This window comes from Tinamus guttatus, unplaced genomic scaffold (genome assembly GCF_059628265.1).
Source record: "Tinamus guttatus ecotype Peru unplaced genomic scaffold, ASM5962826v1 Tinamus_guttatus_pri_ptg000227l, whole genome shotgun sequence".
Lineage (NCBI taxonomy): Eukaryota > Metazoa > Chordata > Aves > Tinamiformes > Tinamidae > Tinamus > Tinamus guttatus.
The window spans coordinates 3,826,846-3,847,927 of record NW_028288761.1 but is presented as its reverse complement, the minus strand read 5'-3'; the positions used below and the strand labels follow the sequence as shown (position 1 = coordinate 3,847,927).

The 21,082-nt window shown below is 40.6% G+C and overlaps 1 protein-coding gene across 20 annotated transcripts in view; it reads right to left on the bottom strand.

The window, feature by feature from the left end:
- The window catches only part of DLG1 (discs large MAGUK scaffold protein 1), a 123,289-nt gene that overhangs the window by 47,041 nt on the left and 55,166 nt on the right, over positions 1 to 21,082 (bottom strand). For 12 of the 20 annotated variants that reach the window (XM_088525570.1, XM_088525554.1, XM_088525556.1 and 9 more), the window contains one exon: positions 1,099 to 1,197. The exons of the other annotated variants lie outside the window; for them this stretch is intronic. In XM_088525570.1, coding sequence (XP_088381696.1) covers positions 1,099 to 1,197 — 99 coding nt within the window. The remainder of the gene's footprint in view (positions 1 to 1,098; positions 1,198 to 21,082) is intronic. 20 annotated transcript variants of the gene reach the window in all.

The following is a 21,082-nucleotide window of genomic DNA, read 5'->3' as shown; positions in this document are numbered from 1 at the left end:
GTGAGAACATACAGAATATCCTAATTTTCTTTTCCTCCTACAGGAGGAAAATACAGAAATTCTACAGAATATCCTAATTTTCTTTTCCTCCTCTTACTTTAATGTTTCTTCTTTACCTACTTCATACCTTTGATTATACCATGATTAATATGCTTAGATATGAAAATATAAATATATTAAATAGAATAAAAGCTGCTGCAAAACAATAAAAAAGATAGGATACAGTAACAGCTCATTTTCTCTCTGCCTCTTCTGCTTCTTCCTTAAGGAATACAGCAATAACAGAAAGTCTCATGTTACAAGTGGATGCCAGGATTCGGATCCTGTATTTTCAGGAGCACTCAATGAGAAAACACTGCAGAGAGTTGACAGCAGCTATTGATATAAAATAGCTAATGATGCAGCTTCAAGGAGTTGCCAATAATTAAAACAAGTACAGATCCAAAGCTAACTTTTCTTTTCCATAAAAATAATGGTATTTTGAAGGATAGCAGGAAAAGAAACATTTTCAGTTCAATTTATCCTCATTTATTTGTTTTAAATTTCCACCCAGCAATACCAGTAACCCACAGACAGTCTTCATAGGTGTTTTGAAAGCACAACACAGGGATTCCAAGTACACTGCCCAACTTGCAGTAAAATTTTCTCTCTGCCTAGTTGATTTTGTCAGAAGCAGTGTTCTGTTCAGTTGTTTGTTTTAAAGCAACTTTTGCAAATGCCTGATTCAGAATGAACTATACAACAGAAAACAAGGTGGAAACAAGGTAGCTCCTGTGGGAAACAGACTTCAGAAGTTTTTTGTTTGTTTGTTTAAAGCAACACTAATACTTAAAACTTGCAAGCATTTGTTTTCTTAAAAGCTATTCAAAGAAAGTAAAGGCCAATCCCGCAGAACTACTAATAAAACAGTCACAGAATCATATACTCGTATTCTGAAAATATCAACACACATGTAAGGAATTCTAGTGTATTTCTAACTTAGCTATTTCATGGTGTTTCAGACCTGTGTGTGACTAGACTAGAAAGCAAATTTAAACAACAATGAATTAAATCAAATAAATAAAAAGTTAAACAAATTAAACAAAAAAGAATAAAAACCTGTGGTATGGTGGATGGGATGACAGTGGTCTCGGCAGGGACTGGAGGGACAGGGATCACAGGGACAATGGGAGTAGAGGAAGGAACAGCTTCTGTGGGCTAAAAATCACCAATAAAATGTCAAAAAAAGCAAAACAAATAGTACTCAAATTTAACAGCTGCTTTTCAATTCTCAATAGCATACTGATTTAAAGTTGCTAAACAACTGAACAGACATCCTTAACCACATGGTATAATGATGGTGCATTCCCAACAATATGTGAACATCAAAGACTCCAGGAAAACATCCACACCATTTATTCCTACCCACTTACCTTGCAGTGCAGAAGAGCAAGACTCTGGGGTCCCAAAGAAAGGCTTTTCATGGCAGTTGCCAGACTCAGGCTTTATAGGGGCTGCTTTCAAGGCAGAAGCCCTTCATAATGATAGAGTAGTGGAAAGAGGAGGAGAACAGTCTTTCAAACTCATAGTACCCAACAAATCTGGCTCCTCATTGATCAAGGGGAGAAAAAAAATGTGTTTCCTAAACTAGCCAAAATTAAATAAAAACTTGGTCATCTGAGCAGAAGATCCTAACACTCCTTCATCCCACCTCTTCAGGGATCGCCATACAGGCTTATTAAACAAACATATAGCACAACCCCCTCATCCTAATGAATCATAGAATCATAGAATGCTTAAGGTTGGAAGGGACCTCTAGAGGTCATGTAGTCCAACCCCCTGCACACGCAGGGTCACCTAGAGCACGTGGCACAGGGCTGCGTCCAAGCGGGTTTGGAAGATCTCCAGAGAAGGAGACTAACCTGAAAGTACAAAACTCGTGAAAAATATGTGGCCAGACAGAATAATCAGTTTAATGACTGAGAAGAACAAACTCACACTGCAAGCTTTATTATATGTCAATCACAACTTTCTTATATACCAAAGGCTCATACTGAATCAAATTCTCAAGAAACTGGTTTGCTAATTCTGCTACACATGAAACAACCCGTGTTAAAAACAAGAGTAGGAGAGACAGAATCATCTTCTGCTTTCTCCTTTCCCTTAGCTGAAAGGAACTGCACAGCAGCAGCAGGTCAGTTATGGCACAGCTAGGGCTTTACACGATTGCAAGAAAGCAGCTGACTGCTGCAAGAAAAGATTTCCATTTGGGAATTTTAGTTAAAATAATCCTTAAAAAATTCTGCCGACATAGGCTGCAAGGGAACATGATTATACACAGCATTTGGGACTAAACACTGATTCAAATAATTTGGACATGTTAAGATACTGGTTGTCAGCAAACTATCAGAAACTACTGGCACCTATAAGCCAAAATTACAGACTGAACTATAGATCAAAGTTCGTATGAGTTAGTTTTTCCAAGACATTGATCTTGAAATACTCCGAAGTTAACAAGACACACAAGGAAACTATTAAATCTCGAAAATAATCCCAAAACATTAAAGTATTAAAAGTATTTTTAAAGTTTGGATGTTTTAATAGGCAAGGCAAAATATTTCAATAGCACAAGCCAAATTAAAGATCAAAAGCAAGTACTAAAGAAATTTAATATCACCCAGGAGCAGCAGCCCCTACTAGAAATATACATTATATTTACACAGGTGTTTTCAGCTCCAGGCCCAAGCCAAAGGGAACATCTGATAAAGTTGCAGTTAAAGATGTGAAAACATATAGGAAGATGTCTGGTAACTTGAAATTTTATTACTAATGACACATATTTTTTTTATCTATGGTCAGCAGCAGATTTTTTTAGTACTAAAAAAAAATAAATGGAATATAAATTTGTCTAAAGAACTTATAACTACCATTTCCCAAGGGGCACAACACGTGCTTAGTGCGACACTCAGGCTATATTACTTAAATTTTACTATTCATTTTAAAATTCACACATTACTCAGGTGAAAAAACAGCCAAATACTTCCAAGTTTTCAATTAAACAGGAACAGTAAAAAGCCTGCCTTTAGTTTTACAAGGCCTCTTTTGCCTCACACACCCTTTCTCTACCTCACACTTGATACAGCCCGAGCACTGCGTGAAGCCACACAACATGTGGAGGGGAGTTGAAAGCAGAGCAGCTCCCACAGTGAGCTGCCAAGGTCAGCAGCAAAACCAAGGTCTCCTATTTGAAGGGGGCTCCTCTCAATCAGCAAAGCAAGGGCTTAGGAGAGGGCTGCCTGCCTCCGCCGAGCACACCGGAGCTAGGGGAGGTGTGGATCAGTACCGGGGCGCACGCAAACACCCCGTGCATGAGGACAGCGCGAGGCACCGCCTCAGGCCGCAGCTGCGCCCTCGCCACCCTCCCTGCTCCCCCAGGGCCCGGGCAGCGCTCAGCAAACAGCCTCCCACCCCCGGCTGGGGGCTCACGCTGTTCCTGCCCTTTTCAAACACCGAAATCCCTTCCCCTTGCCCCGCAGAACTCGGTCTTTAGACATGGGAGGTCTGCAGGCCATAGAAAGCATGCGGATGGGGAAGAAAGCCACGCCGGAAGGCAGCTGGGAAGGAAGAGGGCACTACATAACTCAAGAAAGAAGAGGACCCAGGCGACCTGTAGTATCTGCTTTTTCTGCTGCCTCATCACATCTCCTTGGAAAAAAGCCTAGTCAGGACCAAACCTGCTAAGGTGAGCTGAGGAAGAAAGGTCAGCAATGGAAGAACTAGCCCTGCTTCCAAACACAGCACCCAAAAAACTGTCTGATCACTCAAGAGAAAAAACCATGCAAGAAACCTGCAGGCTTCTAACTGCCACAGCAAGACTCCCTTGAACATCTTTGTAAACAGGGGGACATTAAATGCATTTTACTGTAAAATACGACCAGTCTGACAAGCGGCTCTTGAAGAAAATCAAACTGCCTGGGATGTCACTTCCCATGCTCTGCTTGCCAGGAACCTCCAGCAAGGGACATTATTAATGTGTAGGGATTCTCCTAACACACACACTTAAGTAGTTTGGCAAAGAAATGCTTACCCCCAAAATAACTTTAAACAGCATCTCTAATAGTGTTTAGTAAGTCTGGTTTAAATGGACACAAACTAACCTAAGCTACAAAGACAGTACTGGACCTACTAAAAAGTTTATTTTGACTGTACATGAACTACGTTACACAATCACAATAGATTATCACATAAGCGAATGCATCACTTGAGCAACAACACAAACAGCCTAGCAAAACACACCAACACCTATGCAAAAATGTAAATCTGTTTAAATACCACACTAATACTTGGAGAAGAAAAATAAAGTAAAAAGACTTCCCTCACCCAGTGGAAATTAGTACAGAGAACAAAACTCCGAGAACAGCACAGAGCGGTAGATACACTTTTGATCAGTGTTTTTTCATAGGCAGTTTTCAATTTCCAATATCACATTTTTGATTTCCGATTACAAAATAGAGAAAATAAAGAATTGAAACAGCAAGTCTTTAAAAATGGTAAGGATAAAACTACAGAAAGAATAGCATTGTTTATTCACTTTACATCAAACCTACCTTGTTTTCATTTCCTAAAGAAGCATAAAATCTTCTAAAAACGCTTATCTGTAAGTACTGAGTACAATACATACCTTTTCCACAGAATAATTAGAGCATGAGCCATCAGACACCCAACCACTAGTAGCTTTTACTTTTGCTGTGCTTTTTGTAGGGCTCTTTTTTACACTGTCACGTAGGTTGGTAAATTTTCCTCTATGTTTTGAAGAGGCCGGCAGAGTGGCTGAGCTAAAAGACGCGTGAACGTTCAGCGCCTGCTGCGGCTGCTGGAGAGGCTGCTTTGGCTGCACGTGAAGATTTTGACGCGTTTCCATTCTGGAGCTCCTTGTTAAACCAGTTAGCTCGAGCGTTTCCACTTCATGCTCATCTATGGCACCACCACGTTTGTGGCTGTGACAGTAAGCAGTCATGAAACTAGCAATACAAGTAGTCCGTTTGGAAAGTAAAAATTAGGAGGGTGAAAGCAAATATTGGCTCCTATAGAAGTTTAAAAAACATATATTTTCTGGATTATGGTGATAGGAAGAAACTCTAAAACGCTGCTGTACCTAGCCCTGCATTTTGTGTAGTCTATTTAAAGAACACCATTGAACCACCACCCAACAGTCAATTTGTGAGGCATAAATAATCAATGCAACGCACAAAGCACTGAATAGATGGCAAAAGTCACCTGACTTTGCTTAAACCTAAACTATGAAATGTTAGATGATGTCCTACATAAGCTCCTGCTATCCCTAAACATCTTTATTTCACAACCTCTAAGCTTCTCCAGGTTATGCACCTACTAAACGTGCCTATTCTCCATCATTACATACTGTGGCTGTGGCTTAAAGAAGCCAGTGATGAAAAGCAAAGAATTGTGAAGAGCAAGATATGTTGTGCAATATACCAACAACAAACTTGCAGCAAGGAATAATTTCTTCGAATCACAAGAAAAAAAAAAAAGTAGGTTTATTTCCTGTGTTTCTAGTATTAGAGTGGCATTTCAGTGAAATACAGTAGCTTTTTTCAGAGCAATTTTAAGATGGAGAACATGTCTATGAATGAAGAACTAATAAAATGCAATTATTACAAAGTACCTCAGTTTTTAAATGCCATAAACTCTATGCCATATTTTTATCCTAAATGTCAAAACCAAGAACACCAAAACTCTTCTTCCGCCGCCACCTAAAACAAACACGGAAACAGGAATGGGCTTGTTGCCATCATGCTGACAAATATTTAACTTCACCAGCTAATTTTAAATCAACTATTCTAAAAAAAGAAAAGGGTCAGAGGTTAAGTCCCCAGAGCGCGCATGAAAATTGACAACTAATAGAGAAATCCATAGCACTGGCCCCATGGAGGGAGGAGGCGGCGAGAGGCGGCGGCCGCCACAGCCTTCGTGCCAGCGCACACAGCGGGAGCAGTCGCGCTGCGTCCCCCTGCCTCCTGCCCTATGGGTCTGTTCTAGAAATCCACTGTAAATCGGAAACTCTGGCGCTGGCTGAGGTAAGAATGCAGGACACCAACCCCTAAGAAAAAAAGCTTGATTGGGTCAGCTGCACACACTGCATTTAGAGAGAACAAAGCAGTTTTATCAGTTCAGAGCATTAAAATATGATTGTTTTTCATGCCACTATGCACATCCCTATGCTAAATCTGAATATTTAGAGAATACGAGTCAGCATAATTTTGCTAACAAAATAAACTTCAAATACAGACCTAAGTACAAACCTCTCTAGTTATCTATAGCATGAATATTAAGAGATAAATAGGAACTGACAGATGCTCCTCTAATCACCAAGAGCTGCCATGTCTCATCTTCTACCCAGAATGGATGTAATCAAGAGCTGCATAACATATCATTAATGCAATGTTCAGGAATGCAGAGACAGAAAGGTTTCTGGTCAGCGACAGGAAGCTGAAGATCTGCTGGCCACACGAACGCTTGCGGATGTGGGTGTGCATATGGAAAGTACCAAGGGGCAGCGCAGCCTGTGTCTGTGCAGGAGGAGGGAAGCGCATCACTGCGTCCCTCCAATACAGGTGGACAAGTGAATTCTGGTTTTGCTGTTCTAGACAGCCGAAAAAATCCTGAATTTAATTACAGGAGTACAGAGAGAGAATGGAAGATAAGCATGTAGTGAATGTGTATAGGGGCAAACCACTCAGAAACTGCCTATGCATTTTTTTCTCCTTCTGTAGATTGAACTATCTACATAAGCCTTAATACTGGGCAACTCTGAGACATGTTCTCCAGGCTTCATGGATTACCAATAAAGAGGCTGTATCTTGTTTAGAAACCTCTATGAGTATCATGTTTGGCTATAATGTGTCCAAAACACAGATCAAAACAAGCATTTTTCAGAGACATCCAAGACTGCCTGTGATCTAACAAGAGTTCATACCATCCACTGCACTTGTGTATCAGCACTCTCAATCTTCAACCCAGTGTGACAGTCTAGATTTCTAATTCCTGAACTATAGAAAGGAAAAGGGTTTTCCTGAAAGGTCTTTTCTTTTTCTCCTTATTGGCGGGGGAAAAAAAAAAAAAAAAAATCCCAAACATGTGATGTTCCAGATGCAGAAAGAATGTCTCACTCCTGAAGGCTTTGGGATTGGAGAAAATATGTAAGGCAGACCAGCCTCTTGATTAAAATAAGCTTTGTATCATGCCCAGTGAGGACATGAAGGCAAGTCTTTCTGGGATGAGCATGTTGGACACCATAGTCTGAATGCCAATGTCTGAAACCCAGTTGCCTGCTTCCTACCATATCATCCTCCAAGCAGTCAAGGGGAAAATGCAGGCCCGGAGAACATTCTTGGCATAAACAGGAGGAAAAGATGCACTAGCAAAGCAAGAGGGAAAAGGGAAAGCAGTGAGGGCAAGAAGGGGGATATGCACAAAGATCAATCGCTTGAGTGTCACAGCCTCTGTGACTCTCTGGCCAAGGACTTCCCATGCATAGCATCTAAGGCAAAGCCTGTCTTGCAGCCACACCACTAGCAAAACACCCTCTGGTAGTACACTACAACACATGCCTAATGCAAAAAAAGGGTACATAACTTAGAGCACAGGTTTGACAAGATCAGCTCTTGACTGCAAAGAGCCTGAACTGGCAAGTGTCCTCCACAGACTCTAGAAACAGGTTAACTCAAAAGCAAGAACCGCTCTACTCTTATACTAAGCCCCTTCTATGTGATTGAGGGTGACAGAGCATTGGAACAGGCTGACCAGAGAGGCTGTGGAGCCTCCTTCTCCGGAGATCTTCAAAATCTGCTTGGATGTCACCCTGTGCCCTGTCTTCCAGGTGTCCCTTCTGGACCAGGGGGTTGGACTAGATGATCTCCAGAGGTCCCTTCCAACCTCAACCATTTTGTGATTCTGTGACTCAGGATCAGGCTGTGCTTTGATGTTATTTACACACTGTGAATATATTTCAACCACAAAGCTGAAACATCAATGTTTCATTCTTTTAGGTGCTATGTAGGAAATGTGTGCAGATCACTTTCATTAGACAAGCTATTTCTTTCTGAAAGTTCAATGGATGCTTCTTTCAACAGCCTCTTAGAAGTCAGACAGTCTTTTAAAAGCGATGCATTCAAGAACCATTGTCTCCCCATTTTCTATAACACTTATCCAGTAGCTGGATAACAGCAGAAAGTGAGGAGGAAAAAAAGCACTAATACCTACAGCAGCTCTTCTTTCAAGACTCCATAAGCCTAAAGAAACTCCATTATTTCAAAAAGCAACACTAGTGTCTAGAAGAACCCTCTGAAAACAATTTGGTATGCACTTCTCTTGTAGGCTTTGAATAGATAGCTCACAATCAACAGCTCTACTCACAGCTTGATTGTTAAAAAACAAGCTCATTTTCACTGCACCATTTTGGAAACCAAAAAACAGAATCTCTCTCAAAGTCAACAAAACCTTACAAGCAGCAGGACAAATACCTTTTGGATTCACTATCCAGTGACAAGGCTGAAAACAAATTGTGTATTTTCTTTAGATATAAGTAATTCAAAGTCTGGAATGCTTTTATATCTTATATGTGAACTAAACCCTCAAATGCCACAGGACACTTCACTAGTTTAGCTGGCTCTTTTTTCTTCTCCCTCAGAGCTCTTTGCATCCATATTCCTCCGAATCCCAAGTGACAGTGCTCCTCTCAACACACCTGCTGGGATGTGCAGGCTGCTTCGCAGGGTCCGAAGGAGAGAAGTGCAAGGCACAACTGTAAGGCATCCTCCTTGATCACCCTGCTACCTGTACACTGCCCAGAGCATCCCAGTCTTAGCATTAACATCACTGCACAGCTCCTACCACGTTCTCCCTGAGGCGGTGCCATTTCATGACCTGCTCAACTCCTTCATTAATAGGTTATTATATAGCAGCTTTACAAAGATGCTGGGAATGGACACTGCACCTTGCATCTGTAGCACCGCCTCACCTAAGTACTGTAACAAAGATGCACAAGTCTCATTGACCCCCAGAGAAAAAAAGGCTCCTGCACCCTTGCAGATGAACACAACTAGTCTGAACGCTGCGACTGCTTCAGAATTCATTTCCTCACAGTTAACTATGGTTTCTGAGAGTCACATGTATGTGATCATTCTATTTTAAAGACACACAGCTGGCATGGTAGATTGGTAGATGTGACTAATCTTTCCCCCCTCCCCTTCTCAGTCAACAAATTGATTCTCTAACCTAGTTTCCTCCTCAAACCCCACAGCACTTTGCAATGAACTGAAATGAACTCAAAAATCCGTACTTAAAACAGAAACAGAGAGCTTTGAAAGTGAAAATAATGACAGCAGAATACTGGGCAAAAATCACAAAACAGTAAAAAAAAATCTGAACTGATTTACAAATGAGCAAATTATTCACTTTTTTCTTTCCTTTTTTTTTTTTTTTTTTTTTTTTTTTTTTTTTTTTTGGTAATCTTCATGTACAGCACAACCCAGCGAGGAACAACTTGCACCAAAATTACCAGCAGAAAAAAGGCAGCAAAGGCAGGGACAGAAAGAGGCTTTTACTTGCTGAGGTCCAGGAAGCAATTTTTAGTGCAGAAGTTAAAAATGTAAAAAAAGTGTTATATCTATGAGCAAAAGGATGGGAGAAGCAGACTGCTCATCCGTTTGTGGCACAAGCTGCAGCAAAACCAAGCTTACCAGACAAATGGACACTTGCAGAACAGGGAACATGGAACTCACCCCAATCACCAGCTCGTTTCACCCTGTATCCAGCGGCTGGCTGAGGAGTTAAATCTTTCGGGTGCCAAGAGTTTCTTGCAAATATGAACAAGCCTCGAAGTTTCAGCAACCAGTACTCAGTCCTGTCCCTCTCAATCTAAAAATGAACTGTAGGCTTAATTCTATCATGAACAAGGCTTCCCAAAAAGGATAACACCAGCGTCCTCCTTTCAAGTCAGTATTCTAATGATCATTCCAGCTCAAACTAATTTTTGAGTAGTTTGACCTTGCCAGACCTCTCAAGAACTGTTCAAATGATTCAGCCAGAGTCACATTCCACATTTATAATACATTAATTTTAACTTTGTATAAATTGTGGAAACACTGCAGAGCCGACATAAAAGCTCAAGTAGTGTTTCAGCATCAGAAAATTTTGGCTAAGTGCTTTAAAGCATTTCTTAAAGTGCTTTAAAACTGTATTATAGACAAAATAATAGGAGCTTTGGAGTGTCAATATTTTCAGCTTTTCAGATTCAAGACTTAAAAGGTATTCTGTGGTAGGAAAGTGAAATGTGATAGATCGTGCTTGCATCTAAAAACACCATTAAATCAAAATATACCCATAAAGACTAGTTATTGTTCATCTGCCTTCACAGAAATTATGCTTCTTACGGGGTCAGAAAGCGTGTAAATCCCCTCTCCTTCCAAAATTTCTCAGAGAATAATTAACTCTCCCTAGACAGCATGTTTATTTGCTTCTTTATATATCACTGTAACTGGAAAGTTGACCTCTGTATCTAGTTCTGATACTAGTAAAGAACTTCAGTACTAGAAATATATCCATTAACTGTCACTTATGCTCCTCTTCAAGATTATTTTTTTGTTTTTAATTCAGTACATCTATAAGCAGGCTATAAACTACGAAAATGATACATTTGAACTTCATCTTATGCAAAGCATTGTTTTTTCCTTAGGTATCAAAACACTCAGCCTCACTTACTTAGAGCCCCCCACACACCATCTGCAAGGGTACAAGCTTAAAACTAGGTTCAAGAAAGTGATTTAAAGAAGCCAGTGAACTCAAGTGAGGCAAGCACTTCACCAAAAAGAGCTTATTAAAATAATATTGGCTTTATGAGCAATCTATTATCATTATAAGAATAAAGAAAATTGCCTTGAATGACTGGGGATGTGCAAGCAATAATTTATTATTTACCTCAGTAATGTGAGATAATAATAATAATAATAATCAGACAAGAAAAACATTTATAACTACCCTTTAAACATATCCTGAAATAAACATTGGAAAACTCTGGAATATCAGTGACTTCATTTTCCTGTGGAGTATCTTTACCCTAAAGCCATTCCTTCTTCATACGTACGTGCTTCGTACACAGAAGTAGCATCAGCAACTGACCCGCTCCCACACACCCCACCATGGGCACCACGACGCTTCCCGGAGCTGCTCTTGCTCTCCACGGCCTTGGCCTTTTCTTTGCCCTGAGCTAAGGCTAAAATCTGCACCATACAATCACCTCATCTCATTTTCTTCTTACACCATGGAAACACTGGGAGCTACGTCTAAATTTGCTTCCATGACAACATTTGGCAATAACACATTTTCAAAACAAGCACCGTTACACAACACAGGCCGTCTGTACAGGGAGTCATAAGCGTCCCACAGCATTTCAGCAAAACAGGTAGTTTGTCAGGTCAGCCTCCAGAAAATTAAAATACTATAGAAGTTATTATAGACTTAATGCCTAGCGTTACTTGTGCAAACTCTCACTGCACAAGTAGGTAGACTAAATTGCTTCTTACAATACTGTTTGCCAAACATTTCTAAAGATTTCAGTACTTTTCAGTGTAATTTATGAAAGAATATAACTTCATGCAGCCTTACAACAGAAAACAAATATTTATTTGTAAGCTTAAGTTTACGTCATTGACTAAAACCAAGATGCTTTCAAAAGCCAGTGCCAGAACACAGAATTTCCTCCCCTCATTAGGCTACAAAACGAGTAGAACTTGCTCTTTTGCTCTTCAGTTCCTTGCCACAGGATGCTGTTGACCCTACAAGTTTGACAATACCATGCAGTGAAAGCTGCCAGAGGAGGAACTGCACCTATTTTACCTCCTTTTATACTCCTCCCTAGTCCTCCACTTGGGTTGCTGTTGGAAGCAGCACGCGAGGGCTATCAGATAGAACCACTATCAAGCACGGGACCCCAGCCTGATGATCTCTGTATTTCTTTTCCAGCAGAGAGAGATAAGTGTAAAGGAAAGATATCTTAGTATGGTCTACATCTAATTGTAGTTTTCCAAGTTGAAGGACAAATACTAAGACTTGAAGTACAAGACAGATAAAAAGGATCAGATAGAGAAACGGACAGAAGAAATAACACTGCTGTTCAACTAGTTCAGCTCTCAAGAACTAGAAAACAAAACATGCTTTCCGCACTGGCTACTGAGGCTTATACCCAAATTAGTAACTGTCAAATGCATTTTGAAAGCCAACATTACAAGGAAGTATGTGAAAGGAACAACGTATGGCATAAAAATTAGCACCAGACAAAAAGCAAAATGTCAGCACTCCTGCCATTTCTCATTTATGTCAGAATATAATGCAATGTATACATTGATATCTGTTGTCTTTCGAAGAAAGTTAGCAAGATGCAATGAGAACTTTTCAGATTTTAGCATGCCCAAGGATGGGCAGGTAAGAATTCATCCGTGTTAGATGTTTCCCTAATCACGTTCTCTGGCAACTCTTAAACAAAGCATTACATCCTTCCCAGATGCAATCCAAGATTCATTCCTGCCATTTTCATCATCTCATGACTGACACTTCGCTCGGGGAATAATCTGCCCAACCATCGGAAGGCATCTTCGTAGGAGACTCAGACTTTAAGGTCAGATGACTGTGATCAGCAAGCCTGACACGGAAAGGCGAGAGAAATTCAGATTCCTGCCTCACACCCATAAATTCTCACTGAGCGTCAGAACATCTTTCAGAGACTGATCCTATTTTTATTCAGTGTAATTTATTCAGAGGCATCAAATGACAACTCACTGCAGACACAAGCACTTTATTCTAATAGTTAATGCCGCTCTCTGTTAAAAAATATACTTTACAAAACCAGCAAGAACCGCCGTTATGGATGAGAGCAAAAGCTCTACTAGCCCAGATCCCCACCAACATCCAGCACTAACATATGGGGAAGTAGGATATATGCACAGTAATGCTGTCCCAAGAAACCATCTCAGAGTGGCAATCAGCAGGTTAAGGACCTCCTCAATTGCTGTCTTTGGTAGCTACCTGGTTCCTCTCACTGCAGGTTCATCTAAGTCCATTTTGCACTCAGTCTGTTTGAACCTTCTCTTCTCCACAGCACTGAGTTGCATAATTTTAGCAGGAGTGTTTCTTCATGCGGTATATGGCTATGTAACAGATTTAGTGTAGGAAATCTGTTAAATCATTTCTAATTGGGAACCTTCTCCCCTTCACTGGTGCTTTTTATAAGCCTCTGTTCTATCCTCCCCTCAGCTGTTCCTGCACTTAACAGCTCTGGTCCTCTTAATCTGTGCCTATCAGTAAGTAGGCTACTCCCCTATTACATTTACTACCCTCTTTCCTTTTTACTTCTCTTCTATTCGTGTAAGACGAGGTGACCAGAACTCCACACAGGGCTCACGACACAGGCACCCCAGAACGAGCGTGTGTCCGCAACAGCCTCCGCTCCTTCCCAGGGAAGGGCTCACAACCTGTGACCTTTCCACTGAGGTGAAGGTGACGTTTTCAGAGAACCATCTGTGACAACCCCAAAAGTCTCCTTCTGGGAAACCAATAGCTAATCTATACCCTATACAATACGGCAAATCAGACCTGCTCATCTGTAGCTCAAGAAATTACAGCTTAGTTTTGTTTTTTGGGTTTTTTTGTTGTTGTTGTTGCTGTTGTTGTTAAAGCATCCTGTTTGCCTTTTTTTTTTTTTTTTTTTTAATATAATTCCAGGAACACCAAGACAGTTTAAACAGAAAAGGTCACACACTATACAACGTACAGTTCAGCCATATTAAATACAACATTCCTTAAGAAATGTTGAGTAAATGTCATCTTATATTGGTCACCTGAGCCTCTTACCAAATGAATTTTCATTCTCTTCTATTGGCAACTGATTTTTTTTTTTTTTTTTTTTTTAAATATACAGAAATCAGTCACAGGAACTACACCAAGTTCAAGTGTGGGACAAATTTTTTTATACACCATTTCTTGGTTTTGGTTTGCGGTATATCTTTATTTTGCCTCACCCCTCTTATCTAGGAATATAATCCAGGGCCATGGCTCTGGTCGTCCTCCTCAGATAGTATTGCACAGCCACCTTGCATAGCACAAGATCCAGGATTCAACTGCTGAAGTGCTGGTTCTGCAACAAGACTTGAGGGGCTGAAACTTTAAGTTAGATAGAGAATTTACTTCACTGTGTTTACTGTTTAAAGTGAATAGCAGAAATAAGAGTTGAATTAAAAGCAGTGGAGTGGTAAAAAACAAAAGCATTAACTTTTTCAACAGTTTTGGGTTCTAAATAGCTGTTTAATTTTATTATATTTTGGATCAGACACTGTGATATACTTCGATCCTCTTCAAGTTACAAACCTTATTTGATATTCTGTTTCACTTTATATAGGAACCACTTATTGCCCTGATCTGTACATTATGTTCCACTCACTTTTGAGATAATTACATTAATCTCTGTTAAAATTAAGCTTTCTAGTTCATCCATATCAGTTTTTCTATATTTGTCTAGCTTCTGTTCCCAGTCTTGGCATTTAAATGCCTTTTCCTACTTAATAAACAAGCTTTCTGGTGTCAGAAATCTATCCCCATATATTTATTTATAGTCAGTGATCAAATCATCGTGACCTTCCTTTGGATAGGCCAAGCAGAGGTTCTTAAGTTTCTCATTTTAAAGAAGATCTTCCTGAAGGCAATCTACAGTTACGAGCCCTTTCCTGAAAACTCTTTCCTGATCCATCAACATCCTTTCTCAAGCCAGGACTTCAAGGCTGGACACCACGTTACAGCAGCACGCAAGGTTTTCTCCAAAGGAAAGAATGGGCTCTTTTATCACGCAGTACATCACACTGCGTATTCCGACACAGCTGGTCAATTAAGGTAACTACAACTTATTTAGTAAATAAGCTTGCTTTGGAGCAGCACTGTACACGGGATACCCATCATCCCCGCTCCCTTGAGGCAAACTTACCTTTTATCCAAACTAGCCCCCCTCTGCTGGGAGACTCGTAGTACAGCTCGCTCGGCTAACAGCTCCCTGGAGGGAAACGGCCTAGCCCAGCGGCGGGCGGCAGCACCGCGACGCGAGCAGGCCCAGGCCCAGGCCCAGGCCGCCCGCGCCGCTCCCGCGGGACGGCGCCTTCCCGCAGCTCCCGCAGCGCGGGGAGAACAAACTGCAGACTGAGGCCAGGCCTCAATCCTGTTCCCTGCCTCTCGGACAAAACATCGGAAGACACAGTAAAAGCCTGACAGCTCCCTAAGTACTGGCCTCCAAAAACATTATCTTTCACACAGAGGTTAAAAATTAATGGCAACCTTTATAAAAAAAAAGGTTAAAAACTTAAGTTGTCTTCAAACACATGAAGAAAAAAATGGACAAGTATTTCTATTTGGACAAGGTTAAAAACAGAATTTGACCTATTTTGTCCTGTCCTTTTTAACAGTTACGAGAAATAAGGGTAAGGAGGTTTTTGTTAAATCACTGTGTAGATTCATCACTTCGCAAAAAACCCCGTTGCAAGAAAAACTTACAATACGTACTGGCAGCAATAGCTTAACAGAGCAATAAACAGAATATTCATAAATGCCAAGATGAGCTTATCAGAGAGACAAAACAAGTCAAATATCTGCTACCTGGAGAATATATTAGTTCAACTACATTCTAACGTGCAGCCAAACATTAAAAAGAAAAAACAAAAGAGAATAGAAGCAAATTCACAACTCAGATGAGGGGCAGAGCAAGCCGGGTCAACAAGAAAAACACGATACATGCAGGGAGATGAAAACCAACACCAACCAGAGTCACATGGAACAGCGACAAAAGCACAGAGACACCCTGGGGAATGCCAAACGGGAAGGCAAGACCAGAGTGCAGAGAAGCAGAAGCAATAACGTGGTTGTGATACAGGATCGTTCCATAAAGATTGCAATAGAAGAGGGTTGTCATTCCCTAGAGCTAGTGCTTCCCAAATTCCTCCCTCTCTACCTCATCTCTGCGAAGGAAAAGGTAAACAGTCAAACTTAAGTGCATGTCAGCACGGATCAGACTGTTGGCATACATATTCTCAGAAAATGGAGGTCAGTCCTATTGGTGAAAGGGAGATAAAACCATCACCACTTAAGCACTTCCTTCCGAACCAGCTTCCAGTAGGCAGTATTTGTACAATATGAATGCACACTGTGCGTATGACTCAAGGGCCAGAAAACACTACTGGGCTACTGCTGAGCAATGGCCATTTGAAGGGGCAGTTACAGCCCCAAACAAAGAAAACAGTAGACCGTAGTTTTACCGGTATATCCAGAAGTTACAGACATTTTTTTCCTTTGGCAGACATGACATTTGCTGGTGATAGTCTGCGCAAAACCAGAGAAGACAGTTCCTCAACAGGTACAAGTCAGGGAGAGCTTGCTAGGTGGTTGGTGCCAGTATTAAGAGGCCTCACACAATTCAGCCTCAGGGTTACAGTTTTCTGAGCTTCGTTAGCAGCCAGTACCACCTTATCAGCCCTTCATGTGAAGCAGGAAGGTTCCTAAGCTTTTCACAGAAATGAAGTTGAGGGTCCAAGATTGCTGGGTTAGCATGAACGTAGTATCTGATGGAGTGGCTACATCCCCCTCACAGTCTGGTGATGGATTTGATGCTGTTTCCCTTCTTACAGATGTACCCGTGACCAGCACTGCCCTTTCCAATCTAGCCCTGCTAAAACTTCATTACATGGTTTGGTCAGTACAGCACCTGCTGTTCTAACTCTGATCTGAATGACTTCTCTTTGCTTCTAATTAGAGACACCTTTTAGTGCTCCTGAAGTTATACATGAAACTACACATTGCTTATTGGAATAAAATGGGGAAGGCACATTAGGCAGATAGTACCTTCCTCAGGAAAGGAAAACATCCGCTAGGCATGTCAGTCATGGAGTCACTATATGATGGGCAAAGGGGTGATATTCACTGTCATGATAGTAAGCTAGACAGGAAGCACTTCTGTTGCACATGAGATGAATCCTAGAAAAAAGGTGGAGCTTTTCCCAGCACTCTCCTCTTTCATGGACCTATTAAAGTAACACCTACATACAGAAAGAATATACTGGGAATGCCTCACAATATGCTTGCACTTCAGCAAACAGTAGCATGCCGAACACTACTCTGATCTCTTGACTTAGCATCAAGGTGTAAGCAACCACAATACACAACGCTGTGTAGGTCTCAAGTATGTCATCCCATAGTAAGCAACAATTCCTGTTTCATTTATGTTATTCTACCCCCTCTCCAAGACCAGTTGGTCTCATTCACATCATCCATCTCAGTGAGATTCTTAAGGAGAAGAATGGAGAAGCACAAAGTTCATCAGAGACTATGTGCTTACCTAGTATTCAGGATTGTTTACTCCAGGTAGGACCATTTCTGAGCACCGCCAAAGAATTTTGACAAAGGGAAAAAAAAAAAATCACATGTTCATACAGAAAGAAGTACAGGAAAAAAATCTTTTTCAGTATAAATGGAAGATCAACAGCATAATTGCTTGACCCAACATTTTAGGAAGTGATCGTTATCCAAAAAGACACATTCAAGTACCTTCTCTGTTCTGGAAGACAGGGAGAAAGTACAGGCTGCAGCAAAGGTTCTAGAAAGGGAAGCAGATGATTCTGAAAGGAGAACGTATAGGAAATGTCCTGATAAATGTTTAACATTAGGTAACAGTACAACAGACTCTCTGTTACTGGTCCTAGAGGGGCTGGATACAAAGTTTACCAAGATTTTGAGTAAAAAGACTAAAGGGTTAAGAGTTAAAGGAGACGCAGATATCATGTCAGTCCTGATAGATGCAGATCATTCTAAGAAGATGAAGTCATGTTTTCTAATAATATCCATGACACTTCTGCTGCCTTAACTTCTTAGCACTAAAAGAATCATCTCCAATATCCTTAATCATAATTGAGAGCTTTCGACATTGCAGACCAAGGTAGAAGAGGAAGAGGATGGAGTTCCCTCTAGATTCGGTCTGCTAGCTTCTAGCAGACACTCATTTACTCCTAACTGCATAACTGAGACATACGCAGCAGCTTTGCAGCAGGGCAGAAACGCTGCGCTACTGGAGCCGTTAGAGCTGTTTAGTAAGCTATGGCAAGGCAGGCTGGCCTTTCCAAACACTTAACCAATACAAGCCTCAACTGATAAGGCAACTAGCACCATACAAAAAAAATAAGTTAGCGGGATTATACAACAGACCTACAGAGTCCTACCTCGCTCAGAGGCTTCCATTCACTGCGCTTCCCAGTGCAAGACACTGCTAGTCCACCTGAGCCAGTTGCTGGAGCTGAAGGGGCTGCATTACCAGGGGCTTCACTGCCTGCCTTGCTTGAAGGTTCAGAGTCTTGGGCACAGCGCAGACAGACAGCCCCCGCAGTAGCAGTACTCCAAAAGCAAGACATTTTGTGGCCCCTTTTTCTTGCCTTATCAGATTTCTGACTCATTCTGGAAAACCTAATTTTCTTGAGAAACAATGGAATAGAAACATGAAGAAATTGTGCACTCAGCTCTGAAGTGAGAGGAGAGAACATGCAACCTAGAACCTCTGCAACTGCCGTTCCCTGGGCAGCCCCAGCCCTGCTTCTCGTCCTCAGTGGTTCGCTGCAAGTGACTCGCCCAAGCAATGCCCCGCGGGTGCCAACAGTGCCATCCCATGCGTGGTGTCGGGCCGGAGCACACGCACATACCCCCGCTTCAGGAACGTCCAGTTGGCTGCGCGAGAGCAACGACAGTTGGCTACGCCAGCTAACACAACCTACGGGACATTACCTAAATCATGATATGCGTTTTTAAAGTTTATTGATTTAAAAAAATGCTTTTAAAATTGCATTTGTTTAACTGGCAAGAATACTTCACCACATTGGGAAGCTGATATTTATCTCCGTCATATATAGCTAAAAAAAACTGTTTACAGGAGAAACCCAAGGTTTCAGAAACAGTCACTTGAGGCCTGAATTTAGATTGGCAAGTACTCTGTACAGTCTAATTTCAGTCTATTGATCAGAGCACAAAATGCTTTCCTCTCCAAGCAAAACTTCGTACCGTTTTTATCCTGGATGAAATGCCATCTTATGGGAAATGAAACCAGAGGACCATTTTTTTTTTTTTTGAACTTTTAGATGGATTCACATTGTTACAGATGTGTTATTATCCAAGTAAAACCAAAACAACCAAGGAATTTTTTCATGTACCTGAATTCATGTTTAAAATTCAGGAATTGCTCTGCCATAATTAAAATCAACTTAACAGATCCTATTCAAAGCTGTTTCCTTAGGTGCTAATTACAATATTAACAGCAACACTTTTCAGGCAATGCACGTTTACATTTTAAACTCAGGAATTTAAAGACAACCTTTAGGTCCACATTTTTAAAAAATGCTGAGATTTCTATGTATTCACAAAACAGTTAGTACTTTTTTCTTTACTGTATCACCTGTTTAAATCCATAACATATATTGAATAATAATAACAAACCCTGCAAATTGAAGAACTTCACACTATGCAATAGCTGACATAATGAAGTCCCATTTTCACTTAAAACTTGAGGGAATGCTGGAGCAATCTTGCAGCCACACTGAGATTTCCTATCTTTCCCAAAATACAACATCATTAACTATGAGACTGTCCTGAGATTGTCAACTAAATTATTTAAGCTACTAACAAGTGTGTGTAGCTTATGCTTAACTTTTGCAGTATCTTCCTGCAGCAAGCTCCTTAAAAAAAAAAAAGTTTAATTTTTGCTTGTTTAAGCCATATAATTACACCAGAATTATCTGTTTTATCTCCTGTACTCTTAAGCATGTTTTAGGGTCTGTACATCTAAAACTACAAAAACACTGTAATGCATATCGAGAATAAAGAAAGAAGGGGGAATACTGGTGTAAGAAAACAACATTTGCAATCTCTGAACCATAAAACCTTGATTAAGAGAAAGAGGCAGCATAAGCACCTGCTTATTTCAACTATCATTTAAATGCATTTTAAAAACTGATTTCTTGTCTAATTACACAAAATTTCTTTGCATGTTGGAACTGTGTTCATAGTATGACAATGAATTTAATTCTTCCAATCAATATTCTAGGATCATTTAAAAAATTAATCAGGACTTTAAAGGGAAGATCTAAATAAAAAACTGCCTGAATTCAAACAGCTGGCCAAAATTATTTGAAAAACTCTGAAAGGTGAGGTTCAGCTTTTCAATATAAACCCCAAAGAAATTAGTGGGAAAAAATGAAAGCAATTAAAAAGCATTTTCTGCTGATTTATTTTTTTCCCCAAATATGTTTTGAGATGCATAGAAATGAGAAGTAGGAATCGGGACAGCATATTCAAAGAGCTAAACGATTTTACAGCACATTTGAAGAGCTAAATGTTTTTACAATATCAAACACCAGCATATTATACTCTTTTACCTTTTGACAATACCATAAAGGCACTGCTGGAAGAACTGCTTTAATGCCATGTGACTTCCACACAAACCATAATTTCCAAGTCTGAAGTGCAATGTGGGCCAAATTGCTACCCAGAGCTGAGGTTCATGGCAAGACCCTGTACTCACTGGTATCACAAGAGATGCTTTCCAGGGCTCAGAGAAGACTTTAGGAGAGAAGGACTGCCAGGGATACAGTTATCTTGGTTTGCTGTTGTCATACGCATATCTCCTGCTACAGCAGTGCTTAAAAATAGCCAATATTTTTCATTTGCAAAATAAAATCTTATTTAAGCCCATGTCTTAGCACTCCGCATTTGCAGTGGTATCAGCTTGTTGTATGTTTGGTTCATCATCCTGTTCCATTTTCTGCCATAGATTCCACTTTTATTAAACAAATAAAATAAAAATCTGGTGACAAAAACCAAGAGGCCATCTTTTAAGAGAATTCCCTAATTCTCCTCATTGAAGAGTCAACTCTGAGGCTTAGGGAACGCAGGAGGACAAAGGGAGAAGGAAAGGCCTCGAACGCTCACGGCTGCTCGAGCGGCCTCCCCGGCCGCGGCA